The 18,525-nt window shown below is 40.7% G+C and overlaps 2 protein-coding genes across 11 annotated transcripts in view; both read right to left on the bottom strand.

Annotated features, from left to right (window-relative positions):
- Positions 1-2,185, bottom strand: part of nbeab (neurobeachin b) — a 181,204-nt gene extending 179,019 nt beyond the window's left edge. For 4 of the 5 annotated variants that reach the window (XM_041046640.1, XM_041046639.1, XM_041046641.1 and 1 more), the window contains exon 1: positions 1,913-2,185. In XM_041046640.1, coding sequence (XP_040902574.1) covers positions 1,913-2,185 — 273 coding nt within the window. The remainder of the gene's footprint in view (positions 1-1,912) is intronic. The other variant, XM_041046642.1, reaches the window with a different exon arrangement.
- A 1,598-nt stretch (positions 2,186-3,783) lies between these two features.
- Positions 3,784-18,525, bottom strand: part of stard13b (StAR-related lipid transfer (START) domain containing 13b) — a 59,558-nt gene continuing 44,816 nt past the window's right edge. For 2 of the 6 annotated variants that reach the window (XM_041046647.1, XM_041046648.1), the window contains exons 6-18: positions 15,181-15,252; positions 14,041-14,122; positions 12,082-12,145; positions 9,683-11,046; positions 9,389-9,559; positions 8,843-9,002; positions 8,389-8,587; positions 7,959-8,172; positions 7,398-7,512; positions 7,058-7,279; positions 6,638-6,855; positions 6,350-6,526; positions 3,784-6,199 (exon numbers count right to left, since the gene is read on the bottom strand). In XM_041046647.1, coding sequence (XP_040902581.1) covers positions 6,082-6,199; positions 6,350-6,526; positions 6,638-6,855; positions 7,058-7,279; positions 7,398-7,512; positions 7,959-8,172; positions 8,389-8,587; positions 8,843-9,002; positions 9,389-9,559; positions 9,683-11,046; positions 12,082-12,145; positions 14,041-14,122; positions 15,181-15,252 — 3,176 coding nt within the window. In that variant the 3' untranslated portion in view covers positions 3,784-6,081. Of the gene's footprint in view, positions 6,200-6,349; positions 6,527-6,637; positions 6,856-7,057; positions 7,280-7,397; positions 7,513-7,958; positions 8,173-8,388; positions 8,588-8,842; positions 9,003-9,388; positions 9,560-9,682; positions 11,047-12,081; positions 12,146-14,040; positions 14,123-15,180; positions 15,253-16,553; positions 16,875-17,984; positions 18,161-18,525 lie in introns of those variants that run through there. The other 4 variants (XM_041046652.1, XM_041046651.1, XM_041046649.1 and 1 more) reach the window with 4 other exon arrangements.

Genomic DNA, 18,525 nt, shown 5'->3' with positions numbered 1-18,525 from the left:
GATTTCTAAAATCTATGGTAAGTTTCTCAGAAGGGTGAGAGTGCTCTCATTCTGGTAAAGGAGAGGAATATCATATCCATTTTATCCCATCTTGGCAGTTCCACATGAACTGCAGCTAAATAAAAAAAACACAGAATTAGACACTTTTCATGAAAGATGTTCAGACCAGGATCGTCCAACCATAATTTTTCCAGGATGCTCTGTGGAGATGGAGAAAAACATTATTATTTCATTACTCCACAAATTGGACCCCATGAGATACAGTTATGGATCCTTCAGGATCTTCACATCCATTCTACTCGTAAAAAACCTGAACTTATAAGCATGAAAATTCCTGCAGTCGTAACATCTTACAGACAGGAGGGTTGTGTTCATGACAGCTTTCTCTGCCATCCTCTCTGGCTGGTATTATTCATGCACATTTTGTGATGTAATTTAGATGAAGAGGCAGATATAATAACAATTGCTGTGTCATCTGGTCCCAAAATTTCTGTACTATATGCAGTTCATCTGAATGCACATAATTTGGATGCCGGCTGTATTTCTGTTTGCAAACAAGCCAAGCAGAATTAAATTTGCCTGATACCCTAAATAGCTAACCAGAGCAAAGCACTAAAACCTCTCTTAATTAAATCTGTCATTCAAAAGTTTGAGACTAGTAAATGACTGAGAAATGTTTGGCTAAAGTGCACTGTACTGTATGCAGAAGGCACTGATAACTTTGAAAAAAAAAAACATGCATTGAGGAGCAAAAGTAACACACAATGCTCTACATTCAGTAGGTCATCATAGTAAAGCAAAATGAAGAAATGACAAACAAAACCAGTATCTGGTTAAAAATGTTTAATCTCTTGTCTGGACAAGAGAACGAAGAATGATGAAAAGAATCAAGGTAGACTACAACATGTTATACCTTGAGCACATTTCCTGTGAAAATAGCACTGCAAAGTGTGAGGGGGCACTGTGTCAGAGACTTCAGCTATTGCAGTACTACTCTCATGTCTGAACATGCCAAGGGCTACAATTTGTCCTGCTCCACAAAGTGGATTTCTGTTGTGCCAGAACAGGTCGTAATTAATCTCTAGTGTGCTAACAAGGAGAGGCCAACTACTGCAAACAGGCTATACTGACGTTCTCTAGCAACCGGTCAAAGCAAAGGTATGAGGTGGCTCTACAGTCTCTTCATATGTGAAACTGTAACAGTGGAGGAAACTGGTTTCATTTGCTAACCATGGTCGTCACCACCTTGTGCTGACAATCATTACTTTTCATTCACCTCATTACACTCACACAAGTGCTCACACTTGTAGATGCTTCACTACATAGAAACTCCAATGGCCAAATGCTCATCAAACACTGACCACTTCATGAACCCTGTACTTAGAGATGTTAGCAATTCTGGGCTCCCAAAAAACATCTTACCAACATCTGTAGTCCCTAGCATATCATGACTCCCCCCCAAACCTCCATCTCTCTACAGCAACATAAATGCCATGTGAAGTCAACTGTGTACCAACTGTGTATCAATTCCTCACACTGCACTTTAATCTCAGCAGGTATGCACCTTCACTGACATCATCTACATCAGTCTGCTTGATTTACAAAGCTGTTGAACTTCAAAACTTGAGAACTGGCTTTGTATTAGTGTCCTCTCATTCCTCAACCCACCTCATGTGCGTGCATGTGTGACTTCTGAATGTTTACTGCTGTTTACTCTCACATTTCCTTCGCGGGGCACTTACAAGTATTACTGCTGCAAATAATTTAATAATCATTATCACAGTCCCGAGGTTAAAAGAACATTGTTTCGTAATCTGTCAACATTATGTTTAGTTATTATTAGCCCTGAAAATCATCCCGGATTGATCGTCCACTGACTGAGTGACTGAAGGAAAAAAAAACGTTTACTTACCAGATTCAGCACCGTTTCAACAATGTCCCGGTTGTTAACCTCTCCAACCTGGATCAGTCCGATGAGAACAGCAAATTTCATCTTGATATTCCGGATTGGAACCGATGGATTGATAATCCCACCCGGGAGGACCATTGAACCTGAGGCGGACATCATCATTGTCTCACCGGAGACAGCGGAGACTGCAGCCGCGTGTTGCCCGTGACCTGGAGGAGGTTGTCGGTCCGAGAGCGACACCGAGCCCGGCATTGTCACCGGTCTCTCGTTTGTCATTTCCACCGAAACCGGGAGGTTTCAGAAGCTGGTTTTACGCTTTCTCCTTGCAATATATTTAATCACTGCTCTGAAGCATCAAGAAGAAATGAAAGACAAAAACACTCGCGAAGCCCCGAAAAAAACAAAAACAAACAAAACAATCACTCTCTGTTAGTAACATCCACTCTCGAGAGTTCCGGTGAGTCAGTCCGGTGTGTTGTCGGTGCCAGTCGGTTAACTGTGCGGACTGACCTGCGCTGTGTGCACAAAGCTGTGTGTATGCGTGTGTGCTGCTCTCCTGGATGCGCGTCTCCGTGTCGGTGCTGCTGTCACCGCCATGTTGCCGCCCCCTGCCTGCGGTTCTACTCACCACGCCTGCGCTGGCCGCGATGATGAAGCTGGAGATCTGGAGGCAATTCGCTTCCCCGTCCTGTCCACCTGGCGATGGAGAGCAGCGGAGCGCGGCCTGCTTCCTTGAGTTTATGACATGGTCACTTATACAGAAACAATGGTGCCATCCACGCCTGATTTATAAAGTTTGCATCTTGTTTAGTCAGTTGAAACAAGTCGGTTAGATTTTTACCAATAAAAGTTCAACTAAAATAAAACATCCCGTCGAATGCACACCTGGCTGACACCGAGACAAACACGCAAAACAAACAACTCAAGCGCAAAGATGGCAACCGGAAGTTACCTGGCTAAATGTTTCCTCACCGAGGTCAAAGTTTTAGACTAAGCAATATTGTTTTGTTTTTGTTTTGTTTTGTTTTTTTTTTGTTTTATATAAAATTTTAAATAATTAAAAAAAAAATACAAAAACAGACAGAATAAAAAAAAAAAAAGAAATATTCATAGTTAACCGTAGCTTGTCAGGGTGGGAAGAGCACAGGTTTACGTAATTACGTAATGAGGGCTCCTTTCAGTTTCCCGTTTGTGAGCTGGTAGGCCCACGCCTGAATAAAATGCATTATTAATATTATTACTTTACACTTGCAGTCCAATCAGAAATAACACTTTCTTGCAGCAGCGGGATCACCAGTGACAATTATTTTATCATATGGTCATTTGACTGAGAGTTGTACGTGTATTTTTTGTATATATATATGTGTGTGTGTGTGTGTGTGTGTGGGGGGGGGGGGGGGGGGGGGGGGTGTTAATTGCTATTAGATTAATCTCAGCTAATAGTAATTGGATTGACAATTGCACGAACCTCAAAATTATGCATGCACGCAAGCAACCACCAGACTTCTAGTATTATGATTATCTTATAATTTATTCCTCTCTTCACATAAATATGTGCTGGATTCATTACAGTGAATGTGTACAGCTCATTGATCAGTCTGTGAGGTACACTGGACAGTCATCTATGCAATACAACAAATCCTGCTGCACTATGATTAATTCCCTTGGTCATCTAAGTAAGGGTTTCTCCCAGTGTTCATGGTGAGATGGTATTCTACTCTGGCACATTGAACTGGTTAATACAGGCAGAAATCATACCAGCATTAGTGAAAATCCTGGTTTATTTATTTATTGTAATAAACCTTTACAAGTCTTTATAAGTACAATAAAACAGGGTCAAGTTACATTGTTAACATTGTTTTTTTTTTTTAAAAAGCCACCAAGTTCTAGTGGTTATATAAAAGAGACTGACACTGACAGCTTGGCAACAATCCTGTCTATCGTCCTGACTGACAGCCAGAAGCTGAGCTTGCATTTCATGACCTCATTATGCTGATCTGTGTCAGCATGGCTTCAAAAGAGGGAAAAGTAATGTCAGGCTTTATACAGCTATCATGTATGCCATGCAGTTTAAAAACTTAATTTGTTTTAATTTGTGTTGTAATGCATTGCAGAATAATTCCATAGGTAATCAGATGGTTTAGCCCGCTCACCTGTGAGTACATGAAATATCATTTCATTAATCAATTATTAATCAATTGTTGAAAGAAATGAAATGGCAGCTTAATTCACAGTCTGCATTAAATTAGTCACAAATGCTTTATGGTTATTGTGTCCACAAGGGAGTTAGTCCTTTGCATGTTATTATTCTGTTATTCCAGCATGACAGTGCTTTTAATAATGTTCTTTCAGTGTGAAATAACAACCAGGAACTCAATCCCCCCTGTCCTGTCTGTTAAGCTTGCTAGTCCTCATTCCAATGAGAAACATAGAGCCAGCTATGGTTGAATAGAGGTCAGTGAAGGGGGCTTGACTTGGCCTTTCACACAATAAGAGCATATATAGGGAACTGAATCAGAGGAATAGATCCAGACTCAGCAACTTACAGCCGAAGGATAGCTGCCTTTCATTTGATTGTTTTGGCAAAGCCACAGCAGCATCTTACTGCATTCTGTTATAGTTTTGGTGAATGATCCTTTTAAACACTTTCATCATATCTGAGCTACCACTAACCTTTTCTCAGTCAGGTTTTTAATAGATCCCAGATGGTGATAATTTTTCAGGCCATCACCGAAAATTTATTTGAATATTTTTCCGTTAGATGTCTTAGCAGTGGATATCTATTTTCTTATCTTACTGCCTGTTGAAAAGAACTAAAAAATGAAAATGGGAATTTAATTTCACACTGTCATCGGGGAAAATAAATGTGGCCACAGTAAACATGCACATCCTGCTGATCAGAAAGAGCCATCTAGTGGACAAAAATGATAGTCGGGTTTATGTTTTCAGCCCAAGGTTTTCCTTTTGCATACAATTTGCACAACAATGCTAGAAAAAATATTTGCAGTCTTCATTTGCTTTTAATTTTGAATCACCGCTGTGTGTGTTTGTAACACAAATGAGATATGGGACAGAAAGGTGCCCATTAAATTCTGTTCACCCATGTGGACTGCCTGCAGTCATGTGTTTCCTCCATATGGCCTGTAGAGGTCCCTGTCATCCCAGATCACAGAGAATTGTGTTTTAAGCTAAATTCTTTGACTGTGTCTATGAATGAACATACTCAATTGCTGAATGTAAACATTTCTGACACTATTTGATATCAACTGTGCCAACAGGTATTGAGACTCCTTCACAGGTCAACAGATGTCCATTACTGAATAATTTAAAGGTCGTGTTTCTTGGTGTAGCAGCAAGATTAAGAATCAGTGCATACTGAAATTTGATCATTTTGACATTTTTATTAAAAAATGATGTCTCTTGTACTTGACACTGCACTATCCAGTACCTTAGAGCAGGTATGATCAAGTCAAACCTTAAGTCATTCTTTTCACAACCACAGGAGGTCAAAGTTGAATAAAATTACACCCATTAAAAAATGGCAATACTGAAGCAAAGTAAAACCAGCTTACAACTTTGTACCGTGTGTATTACAGGAAGGTTGGCACAGTGAAAGAATCAATATATAGGAAATTAACATATGTACTATTTATCCCCTCACATATCTACAATATATACATCTTGTTTGCATGTACAGTATATTCACACATATATATACAGACACTTGAGTGTACATAACAATAATTATAGCTTTAAATCTAAAATGAATAACATGCTTCCCAGAAGCCTTTAAGAGCTTGAATGTCCTAGACATTGTAGATTATAGCAACAGTAATATAATAACATTATCAAAGATAATAATTATTACAATATATTGGTTTAGCAACATCAAGGTAAATAAAATTCTAATGCTAACAATATCGGCAGGATGATTAATTTCCCAATAAGTAATTATGCTCAGCACCTATAAGATGTCCTCTTTTGTCATTGTGCAAGTACAGAGGAGCTCAAAATTATTTTTAGAGCATTTGTACAAAAAAAAAAAAACAAAACTGAATAAGCTGTGCTTTAGTTCTGGGGTCCTGTCCATACTTTAAGCCTGCCTGTAAGCAATGACTCAAAGGCTCAATCTTGATCTCAAGGCTGAGCAGACACAACTCTGGCAAAGAGTTTCAGATTTTGGTCTCTGGGCCATCTGTGATTAGTGGCTGAAAGGAGTTACGGATCCTGGCAGCTTCTGCGGCACAAAGGTGACCGAAGGCTTTGTTATACCAATCTGGCATCCTTCCTCTGAAATCAAAAAAGAAAATTCAATATACTATAGGATACATGCAAGTACATCAAGCTTTAAATAAATATGTCAGAAATGTCAAAAACTTTTTAAGACTTGCTAAAAGAGTTTATGAGAACACCTTGTAACAAGATTCACTTAGGACTTACTTTAAGTCCACTCTGCAGATATGAGTTAGTCTGGACTTTCCAGAGCCACAGGGCTCTAGCAGGTAGTTGGACTCTAGGACAATAGCTCGTACCCCTCCAACAGGAGGACAATCCTCATGCTCTATTGACACAGAAACCAGGGAGCAGGCACCTTTGGGCAAGTCTGTCCTCCATGACCTTGAATAAACAGAAGGAGATTGAGTTTGTGCCCTAAACAAAAATAAATTATAGCTACTTCCAATCAAAAGAAGATATTTTGTTTGGTGTTTTATTCTTATCACCACTCACCTGAGAACTACAAAGTCCCTGCTGGGATGAGGAGGCATACGATTGAGGACATACTGAAACACCTCTGTCTGCTTGTCCAGTGTCTCAGACACTTTCCACTGTAGCAGGTCCACATCCCACATGTGGCGCTCTCGCAGCACCCGGTTCAGCACTACAGACGGTGGTGCTTCCACCTCCACAGAAACTCTCCAGCGTCTCAGAGGGTTCCCATCTCCCACCTGGATGAGACACAAAGACACAAAACATCATGTTAACTTATGGATCTTCAAGCAATATCCATGCTTGATAGACAACAGAGCATAGCTAATATCAAGCATTGCACTTTATTTTCTGCATTACTGATTTGCTGTTGTAACCCTCATGATTTGGAGTTGATATGTGACAATGGTATAACTCCACAATCAAAGGAAGAATACAAACCTTCTTATAGTAGAGCTCTGTGTTATCTGAGCTGCTGCATGACACCCAGTATTTGGACTTTTCCCGGGCCTCTTTGAGCAGGTTCTGAAGTCTCCCTTCCATATGTGTTTGGTATGTTCCATCATCATCTTCCAGCTGCTTGCACAGCTCATCAATTGTTGGTGCATGTAAGTCAGCCTCGACGTATGAATTACGCGACTGAGTAACCATCTCATGAGGGATCTAATGGGTGTATAAAAGCATGAGGTAAGACTGACAACAAGAACAAACCGAGTGAGGCCTGGGGTCATTGCATTCAGCCATGAAATACTTGCATCATCACAACTACAGGTTCTTTTACCTCGAAGAGACGGTTGCACTCTATGATCATATGAGCGAGGCCCTGTGTTGCAGCTAAATTTTCATTCAGATCCTTCGGGTCTGGCCTGCCAGTGGCATACTTCTTCTGCATGGCCCTGGGAATTATGGAGAAAGAAAACTTATTAGGCCAGCAGAGTCCCCCGGTCAACATCCCCACGAAAAACAGTATATAAACCCTTCCTCCGCTCTGCAGGAAACTTCTTTGATCCCTTTAACAACAATTTCAACATGGTAAATTAGGGAGCTTTGCTTTGTTTGTACACAGCATGATCTCATAAAACACTGAGCTTTAAAGAGAGAGTCATGTCCTTTTAAAACTGCCCCAGATAGACCATAATCTCCTGCACCACAGAGGGCTGAGCAAACTCTGTAAACCATTTTATGTCCGTCTTAATGGAGTCATAGGTGAAGATAATCATGTAGGAGTTAAAAGATTGTTCATTAATGTTTTTTTAGGCACAGAATGGCAGGTAATGTCACTGGTCCAAAATCACAGACACCAAGCTAATTGCAACACTAGAGGACATGAGAAAAAATGTACCTTGGTGAGAGATTGTCTTTCTTGAGTATGTTGAGATGGAAAAGGGAGGGGGCCAGACACACAGCAATGTTCATGGGTGTCATCTGGTTCTCCTCCACAGAAGAAGTGACATCGCTGAGGAAACAGAGCAGGGTCTGCAGCACCTCTCGGTTTTCATCTGACATCAGCATGATGGCTGCTTGGACAGCTTGCAACCTTTGGTCCTTTGGCACATCTGCACACATGAACAGGAGTTAAATTGGGATTCGGCAGGTGGGGGAACCCTAAGATCCAGTGTAGTGGTGTAGCAGGGAAAAATTAGTCAGCCAGGGGCATACTGGGAAAGAAATTAAACCATGAAATTATTTGCTAGGATTATGGTTAAAACTGATCCCTGGTTAAAACCTAAGAATGAAAAAAAGGAAAAGCAAAGAGAGATTTATGTCCTTACATTGGTAGATATGGAGGAAGGTCTCCCCCAGCTTGCTGGTGAGCAGAGGCTCAGGTAAATCCCTGAAGAACTGCTTCACCATGTCGGCCACATCATAGGCAGACTGATCCTCATAGTTCACGTTGTCTGGAGAGCTCTCATTCATCTGCCTCAGAGCTTGAATTCTAGACTTCACCCCTGATTTACGGAAGAGACCCACCTGGAGGCAAAACACAGTTTTCATGTCAGCACAACAGCTGACAGTAACATGTAATCACATTGTACAGCAGTTCCGCTGACTGTATTGTTAATATACCACTATTGTATCTGTCTACAAGCTCTGTCAGTCATTGTGCAGTGAAACCTTACACCATGTTATAGACATTAGATAACCCCAACCATTTGTTACATCACATGTGAAAATGTGGGTCACATGTAAGCTGACAGCGTGTGGACTGTGTGTACTGTTACTGACCTGGTCAAGACACTGGCTTCTCAGGTACCGCAGGGCCTGCTGCAGGCCCAGAGGCAGGGGCTGTCCAGAACGCTGCACATGCACTATGAGAGGCACTCCAAACACATTCTTATCCTTATAGTCTGGTACTTTCATTCTCTTCATAAACTTTGGCACAGACCTAGGAGAGACATCAACACAACATCTTTAACTTCCTCTACTGGCTAAACCAGAGTGTATGCTGTAGTAATACATGGCAAAATATATAGTATATATAGATAATATATATAATATAGATAATATATATATATAGACATTTACTATATAGTATATAGATATTTACTTAACATGAAATAGTATTGACAGTTTGTAAGCCTAAAGGTAATCTGGTTACACTAATCCATGAAGGCTTAACCATACCATATTGGACAAACACACAAGTTAGCTTTACCAATATAACAATTTACAGGTCATCAGTTCAAAAAAGTTTAGCAAAATACACTTCCACTTATATAAAAGATGCTATTATTCATGAGTCACACCTTTGGAAGTTTAAATGAGACTTACCAAGTCCAGCCATGTTTGTTGGACATCGAGTACTTCTCCATGATTGCAGTAAGACGCAGCAGAGAAAACTTCTGCAACAAGCTCAGCTGGCCTGCTGATTGGTTGGTAATCTGCAGGGATGCCACTGAGTGACTTAGGCGATTTGATATCTGAAAGCTGGGCCATCGTAACCTAATGTCATATAACATAAGTCAGTAAAGAAAAAGAAAAATATTTCTCTTTTTGTTCACAGAAGAATAAACTTGTATGATTTCAAATGTTTCAGTACTTTCAGTACAGTTTCACAAGTCTTACCGATTAGGTCGTGTTAGTGAAGCACCCACTCCTGAGTCTCTCCTTTCCCTGAGCCTTGTAGATTCTGTCTCAGCAAGTGATACTCTGTCTCTGTCCCCATCACTAGGTGTGGTCTGGCTTTCGGTGACTGAATTTCCCTCAAAGTCCAGTGTGATTTGACTAGAGGACTGAAGCCCAACCGCATCTTCCCTCTTGCCATCTACCTGCAAAAGACCTTCTCCTCCAGGCAACACATTCTTAGACCAGTGGTCCACTATCTGCTGTAGACCACTGACATGCAACAAGATATCATCCAGATGAGGAAACAGGTCCTCTTTCTCCAGGTCTATCAGGTCTCCAGTGCTAGCGTACAGATGTGAGCCGGGAACATTATCATACACACTGATGCGGCTACCTCTGGAGCAGCACTGGGTGACGGGCCTGGACTCCTTTCTGCATGAAATTAGTGGCGAGTCCAGATGCATGCTGCCGGTGTGCCAGTTAATAGAGGCCCCATTGGTTGGGGACAAGCTTTCTATGGACAGTGCTTTAGGGAAGGTTCCAGGCTTGTGGTCTTTAGGAATGTGGACCACTAGGTCTTCATAGGAGCAGAATTCATTTTTGCGGTTTTGTTCTGCGACTTTATTAACCTGGGTGCCTGAGAAGATGTCTATGTCCTCCAAATACATGCCACTGCGCTTGTGGTCAGCCCGATGAGGCTTACGTTCTTTCAAGCTGGGTGTGCTGACAGCGCTACCACTAGAGTGGCTGCTACCCTCACTACTACACTGGGACGGAAGAGCTTTGTTGGACAAGGGTTCTGGAGCCCCACCATCTCCATTTGTGATCTCAACACAATGCAGCGTCTTCAGTGCCTGGGCCTCCTGCTGTAGCACTGGAGAGCTGATGACTAGCGTCTTACGACCCCTTCCCAGAGTTCCTCGGGATCGCAGTGTCTCCATGCGCTTGAGGAAATCTTTGGCACGGATGCGGCTTGTCTTGTCATGCTTATCAGGTAGTGAGCCATAGTGAGCAATTTCTTTGGGGATGTGAGGCATTGTGAGAGAAGTAGAGTCTGGCATTGCTGCAGAATCCGAGCACGTGCGGTTGGAGCAGTCGGAGTCTTCTGTGCTGAGGCCCCTATGACCACTGCCCCCGCTGCTCTCACTGTGCAAAGAAGACACCTCGGGCTCACTGAGGTCTGTCAGAACACTCTCACTGCTGGTGGTGGTTCTCAGAGGCACGCCGTCCCTGAAGGGCTGACCCTCTCTGTGGTTTCCCAACAGACAGTCAATGTCCTGTAACCTGGACCAACGCCGGCTGCTCCACTCAAAGGTCCATTTGTCACTGATAGCAAACAGGTCTTCTTCATCAGAGTCTTCACTCTGGGGAAGGATAGATTTTGTTCCTTGTTTTAAGTAATGAATGTTTCCGTTTACGTCATTTAAAAACCTTTCTTAATTACTCAATTAAACAATCATAAACACAATTAGATTAAAAAAGATCATGCATTCACACACAGTACTTATTACCATGCACATTATGGAAATACAATAATTGAGACTGAAATAAAAATAACAGCTTTTGCATATTTTTCAAACTACCCTCCCCCAAATAAAATCACATTTTTCTTCTTTGTGTCAGGAGAGGAAAATTATTTACAACATCAACTGGCGTGTGAGGTAATGTACAGCATGTACAGTGTCACACATCATCTATGCCACAAAGAACAGTTAAATATGAAATTCAGGAAATAGCTGAAGGATGTGTCTGCTCAGAATTAATAACATTATACAATGAGCCAACAGTGATATAACACCAGACAGATGATTCCTTTGACTTCAATACTTTTCCATAAATAGACCAAGACAGGAAAAAGTCATTAATGTCAGCCGGCAGGCCACATTCCAATGTGGGGACAGATAGTGAATAATAATACTCAATAGGAATGAAAACAACAATGGTACAATCTCAAATATCATATAATCTAGGTTAAACAGATGAGGCCGCATTATATTTGAGATGGTGCAGGAATGACTTAAGGCAATATTGGTAAGAAAACACCATTTCTTACGATGACATTAATATTTGTCTTCTATTTTCTACAAATTTCAAATGATAACTGTGATAATCAAGTTAAGGAATTAAGCACAAAAAAACCCCAAGAGGTACATACAAAGTGTTACATGTCAAAAAGAGAAAAAGTATGAGACCCACTTAAGCCTAAACTTTTGGCTGAGCAAAATATTTTTTAAAAAATATATATCTTTTTAAAGTTTAGGGAGTATGTTTTTCTAAAATAAATACAATGTCAGGCCTGTCGCAGTGTTTTTCATTCAACAATCCAAACCTTAAAGTTAAAATAAAATGCAGAAGCCTCATTTTGATGATAAAGATCATAATCTAGTGTTGACACTTACTTTCTTCTTCGGAAGGTTCACGTCAAGTTTCATAGAGGCGCATTTGTTCAAGGTGTTGAGTCGCCTGAAAGGAAAATGGCCCAAGCATAAAAACTGTTCAGTGCAAACAATAGAAAACACGAGAATAGTCTCCTAATGAGCACTCCAGAAATAAACCCCATTCTGTTTGTTATTTAAGTATTAACCTGATCAGCTTTTGTTGGATGCACAACCAGACCCAGAGGGAAACTCAGTTTCCACACATACATTATCCTAAACCTAATCAACACCGGTAATTGTTGGGTGCTCTGTTCTCTTTCTCTCATGGTTGGATCTAAGTGATTGTGTCTCGAAGGGTGGTGTACCATAGTTTGAAGAAAGGTGAATTTAAGGTCAGCAAATGAATTAGCCACATATCCATTCTAATCACAGCCTGGTTCATACAATAAAGATATCTGTAGATCTTAATTTACAGATGAACCTGTCTTTGATGCTATTTCACATTTAGCAAGCTAATTGTATACAGAGAGAGATGACTTCAGTTGTGTCTAACAATCCTTACATGAACATGCATGTTTCTGTTATAACAAAGTCACATGAAAGCTTTTGTGTGCTTGAAACACTAATGTATATTCCCTGCACAAACTCAGTTTTACAAAACTCCCTCAGAGAAGTTAAGAAATATTTTCAGTATTTGTAATAAACAATATAGTCTAAGCCTTGGAACATGTGCTTAGTGATTAAAGGTTCTGTGGGTGTGCCAACAGGGATATATAAAGTAACGGCACTAAAAACTGTACTTGAACCAACAATAGTGTGGGGGAAAAGATGACGGCATAACAAAATACACTGTAGCTCACTGTGCCTTGGCTTTAGACAAAATGAAACTCATTTGTGGTGAAGATAATCACAAGCTTTAACAGCTTCAGATATTGCTAACAGACCTTTTTAGAAATTGACAATATTGTTCTGTGACAGTCAGTGGCCTCAGATGGAGGATATAACTTTCCTCCAGTGCTATAGATGACAGGGGTTAGCCAAACAAGAAGTTCCCATGATTGTTACTGTAGATAGTAGGACCCAACTGAAGAGAAGATTTCTAAGCTGGGGGCCCTTTATTCCACAGGCCTAAAGAGCTTTGAATGTGGTTGCTAAAACAGGAGGCTGCTTAGCCAAGGATCAGAGAGAGCACTAACATACATGAAATATCTATCAGTTTCTGCTTCTGACACCCACAGTATGCCGGGTGGTATTTATTTTTGCGCACAAGACTGTGGTGGCGTAACTGACAACAAAGCCATCCTTATGTTACCATAGAGATGCTGAGAAGTCACTGTTTCCAATTGACCTCTATTTGTCCCGTGGCTAGTTTGGAATTTAGATGAGTTGCTTTAGGGTTGTTTAGAGTCACAGTATATTGAGCCGTGCGAGGCAGCCCTCATGCTACTCCTGCTTGCCTCTCTGGACGGTTGCCATAGTTACTGTGGTAACTGAAGTGCTGTTTTCATCTTGGCTTGAAAAAGTACATGAGCTGTCTTGCCCTATATGGGAGTGATGTGGAACCACCAGTTGTTGGCTTAGTGTATTTTTATGTTCTTTATACTCTCCGGCAAATTAGGAAAAATCCAACACAGCCAATATTTTTCAAGCAGTTATGTCAGAGTGCAGTTCAAAATCTTGAGGAGAAGGAGATTCCTGCCAGTGCTCTGGCAATTAATGATTTAATAAATTTATTTAATGTAACAACAGTGTGTGGAAAATCGTCTTTTCTCCACAAGCTTCTTGACATCCAAGATGAGAAAATAAAAATTACATCATGTGATGCTTTTAACATCATCAGATGTGAGCTGTGTTTTTCCTTCGCACAGGGATTCTCACATATTTCCACTTTACCGGGGCATGGAAATTATGTGTGGCATTGGCTTAGCTGACTCATGGATGAGCCACCGTCTTTTCAGTATCAATCAAATGTCTGGTTACCTGCAAAGAGGTTCCACTAGATCTTTGTCCAGAAAGTCGTGATCTCTTTTCACAGGAGTTATGTCAATGGGGAATTGGGAATCTGGGGGAAAAAAAGTGTAACAACATTAGAGAAAGATCTGAAAACTACATTCTTTCCAGGAGTGCACTGAAGGCAGGGAGACCATCAAATTTGTTTTGTATGTGATGCTAATGAGAAGAGACAGAATTTGCCCAAATAACGGCGCTCAGGCTTATGTAGGCATTACATCTTGCACTGGGTATGGGCCTCCTCTTACATAACTTGAGAGACTGAATCCAGACCCTCTGAATCTTACATTCCACCGCATTCATGTGAAGTCATTAACTTTTTATGAAAAGCAGAAGCAGCAGTGAGCGCTCAGACTGTTCTTTAAGACGACAGACATTCAGAGAGACATCCTAGCTGTTGAGAATTCAGACATACATCCTGATAACAGATTTCATCATTAGTTTTATTTCTAATACACAACCATCAGCATCAGGAGTGATGCTCATGTTAACTTCTTTGCAACAGCCGTTATCAGTGCAGATTGCTGGAGTTCTGTTAAAAATGTCTGCAAACTGTCAGCAAACAAATATATTGCACCAAAGCACATCAAAGGTCTGGCTTCGACACAAAGATCTGAGGGAGTAGAGCTACTTTAAGCTCTGATAAAAACCCATTTCTTCCCATGACTTCAGTCTTAAAGTGCAGAAGACATGTTTATGTAGTAACCATAGCTTGGAGAAGATTAGACTTTAAAAGCAGCTAATGTTCTGCTTGTTTTGTGGTGTCTGGGTGACTAGAGCCTCCTCTCTGAAGCTTCCTGAGAGTTGTGTAAATGAGGCTCACTATGTAAACCCATGAATATGTGCTTTTGTGTAGTGTTGGAGACTACGGTGACAGACCAGATGAGACCGTGTGCCATTATTCACTCATCATCTTGAAACACCCACATTCAAGCTGAAACAGTGTTTCGTTTCACAACAAATATAAAAATTCTAAAATAAAAATGCCATTTTGGTTTATTACAGAGGTCTTTTATTAGTGTGCTACTTCATTAATCTGTCTTTAAACCAAACAGCATTTTCCTCCTTTGTGATGAATGTGTGTGGGAGTGTACTGAGTGATTTTATTACCTTCAAAGAGCTGAGCATACTGGGGAAATCCTGCTGCCCTCAGCCAGTCACACGCCTCTTTCGCCTCAATTTCTGTAACGCAAGAAAGTGTGCACTTTAAGAACAGAGATAAAAAGTGAAATCAGCTACATTAAGTCATAGTCATTTTGACAAAACCACAGAAGCATCAACCTAAGCAGAAAAAAAGCCTCTGCACCTGGCATCCAACAGACACAATAGACTTTGCAATAGAAAGACCTGAGTGATTCTGAAAGTAAGATCATCCTGTCTGATTATTCTGAGAAAACATGGTTATGGTGAACTGGCTGGTCAGTCTGGAGGTATCCCAGCTCTCTCACATGAAGCAGCATGGGACCTTACATAACCATCTGTCGTCTTTTTTACTTTAAAGACAATGCACATTATGCATAAAAACAAACTGAAGACATTAAGAAAAGGTCAAATAGATGAAAAGACATCACCACTATACACTGCACAGACCCCTATACTATCATGTATAAACCACAAGTTTAAAGAAAATTAACTCTTAAGACAGCAACAAAATCAAAAGAATGATAGAAAACTATAGATCATGCTAAAAATTATCTTTATCACAGTTCTCTGTGGCTCCTTAACAAAATAAAAGCAAACAAACACATTGACTTTCTGATAAAAGACTGACGCCAGCAGTCAGGATCACAAGCCGGTCCTGCTGACCTACAGAGTGAGCCGTCTACAGTCTTTAGAGCCGCTGATGACAAGGAGAGGAAACACACCGTTGGCACCTCTCCATTAATGCTAACGGAGTTGGGTGCCATTTACCGCTTCAGCGATAAAATGACACACCAGTGCTACAGTGAACAGCCTCCTTTATCTGGAGAGTTTTCTGCCCCTTTCTTTCTTTTTTTCATTTAATTGTAACACAGGCACAGCTGAAGCAAGTAGTTGATAAATTGATTAGCTGATCAACAGAAAATTAATCTAAATTAATCTAACCAAAAAAATTTTAATAACTGATTATTCATTTCAGTATTTTTTAAACAAACAAATGCCAAAACACCACTGGTCTCAGCTTCTATTCTGGTTCGAAAAGTGAATGTGTCTCGAGTTTTGTAGTGTTCTAAAGTAATAAAGCTTTTGGTTGCTAGTTGGAAAAAAAATGGTACCTTTGGCTCGAGGAAACTGTGGTGGACGTTACTTAAATTTTTCTGATGTTTTATTGACTAAATAATGAATTTATTAATCAAGAGAATAAGTGATAAATTAACTGATGATGAAAGTATAAGTTATTACTGTAATCTTACAGGAAAATACACAAGAAAGTATTTATAAATTATTATCATATATATATATATAAAACACAGAATTTCAATCTCACATGCAAATGTTCTTACCTTTAAAAACCACACAGCTGATAAATGTCCAACTGCCAAGTATTATCATACACACATCTGTGGTTTAAGCAGCTTTCCACAACATAAAAAAATTCAAAAGCATAAACATCGTGTCCAAGAAGAGTTACACACGAGCTGCACCTACGGGTAACAAACATCTCTCCCATCACACATCTGAGGTCTCAGTTCCACTCCCTGTCTGTGCCTGTCACACTACGGCTGAAACATGAACCATGGTCGTTCATCACACAATGCTGCGTAATTACAGCGGCTGTAGCCCTGCAGTGAAGATACTGCTATCACCTGTTTTCCAAAACTGTTGATCCAGGACTCACCTACACTTCTGTATCACTGAGAAATCAATGAAAAGTGACTTTGGTCTTCAGACTGACCAACGACTCAGTAAATATTAACAGTTCCCTGTGTCCTTGGATGACAAAAAAACCTACTGTTTACTCTGTTAACCAGCAGTAAAGTCAACAAGTGTACGCTGCCAGGAGCCTCTCTGGTCTGTTCCCACCTGTATCACCAGGAGCTAAAGGCTTTCTGTTCAGCTAGGCTTCCCCCCAGGTGGATAATATCGGGCCTGTATTATTCAGCTGCACCGCATAGTGAGAGCACTGCCAGGTCCTCTTGTGTCCCACAGCCACAGGTTGGACCACTGGGAGCAAGTAACATGAGCTGGGAATTCCTCTCTGTTTGGCATTCTGTAACACGATACCGAGACATTCTGTCCTCTCATCCTCTCTCTAAGGAAATCTCTTGTGGATAAAAGGCTGGGCGGGCATCATGCCAAAGAATGAGAACTTGTGTTCCACAACCTACAGCTTTAAAACTGTGTACAGTATGAAATTACAGTTTCACATAGAAATGAAACCCAGTGTGGCTGTGACACAATGGCCAAAAAACACGAGCTGTGTTTGACTAAAGCATCTGTGGCAAGGGCGACCCCTTCCTTCACAATTCACTTTATGCAAAGTTCACTATCAAGAATACTGATTATGCAATTCACTGCTGAGATATGAAATGTAAGAGTGTGCTGGCACACTGTGATAGTCCTTCGGCTAAACACACAAAAGACCTGCCAAAATTCTGACAGTTTTAAAGGCTCGTTCACATTCCACTCTTTCAGAAAATATTTACAGCCATCTACGTGGGTAAAAACCTTCAAGGATTTTATGATATGTTTTGTTTTGTCCTGAGATGCATCCGTTTGACAGCGAAGCTTTGTGACCAACAGTAGTCTGTTTCTTTTCATATTCTGGAAAATAAAATAAAAAAAACTACCAGATTCATTCATTCAGGCTTAATGTGAATGAAAACAAGCCATCATCATCACTGAAGCACAGGCCTTAATATGTCTACTCTCCAAAATCCTTCAGTCAACTAACACGATAGTGTATTTCCAAAAACAAATTATTGTGTACTTACGGGATATTTTCATCATACAGCCAGAGTGTTTCATATATCCATCAAGATTTAAGAGTGTCTCTCAACATGTCAGAGCATCTTCATTCCCACGCTGAGCCACATTCCTGCTCCCTCTCTGAACACAGCTTGCAGTTTGAACTCAGACCCACAGCTCCCTCTTTCTCCTTTCTCTTTCCATCTACCCCCAACCACCATGTGCTTGTTCCAACACTAAATCTCTTCTTCAACCCACCCCTTTCTGTGGCAGGCTCCCTAACGTTTACCCCCTCTCCCTCCCCCTTCAGCTCCTTGTGCCCGACCCTCCTACCCAGCTCTGCCCACGACAACTTTTTTATACCCCACTCAGCACATTTTTGGCACTGTTAAGCTGCAGCCAAAAAGAAACCGTTTCCTGTGAATTCTGGGACTTTCTTGTATATCAAGCCCCTGTTTTTAAATGTGACGAATTTCCTGAAATATTTCTTTGTTTTCAGAAATTCTGGCCAGATGAAATGTCAGTTTTTACATATTTAAAAATGTCATCTGAGAGGTGTTCCAGCTG

The sequence above is a fragment of the Toxotes jaculatrix genome, chromosome 9 (assembly GCF_017976425.1).
Source record: "Toxotes jaculatrix isolate fToxJac2 chromosome 9, fToxJac2.pri, whole genome shotgun sequence".
Taxonomy (NCBI): Eukaryota; Metazoa; Chordata; class Actinopteri; family Toxotidae; genus Toxotes; species Toxotes jaculatrix.
Note: the sequence above shows the minus strand (reverse complement) of the source record. Positions and strands in the feature narration are given on the sequence as shown.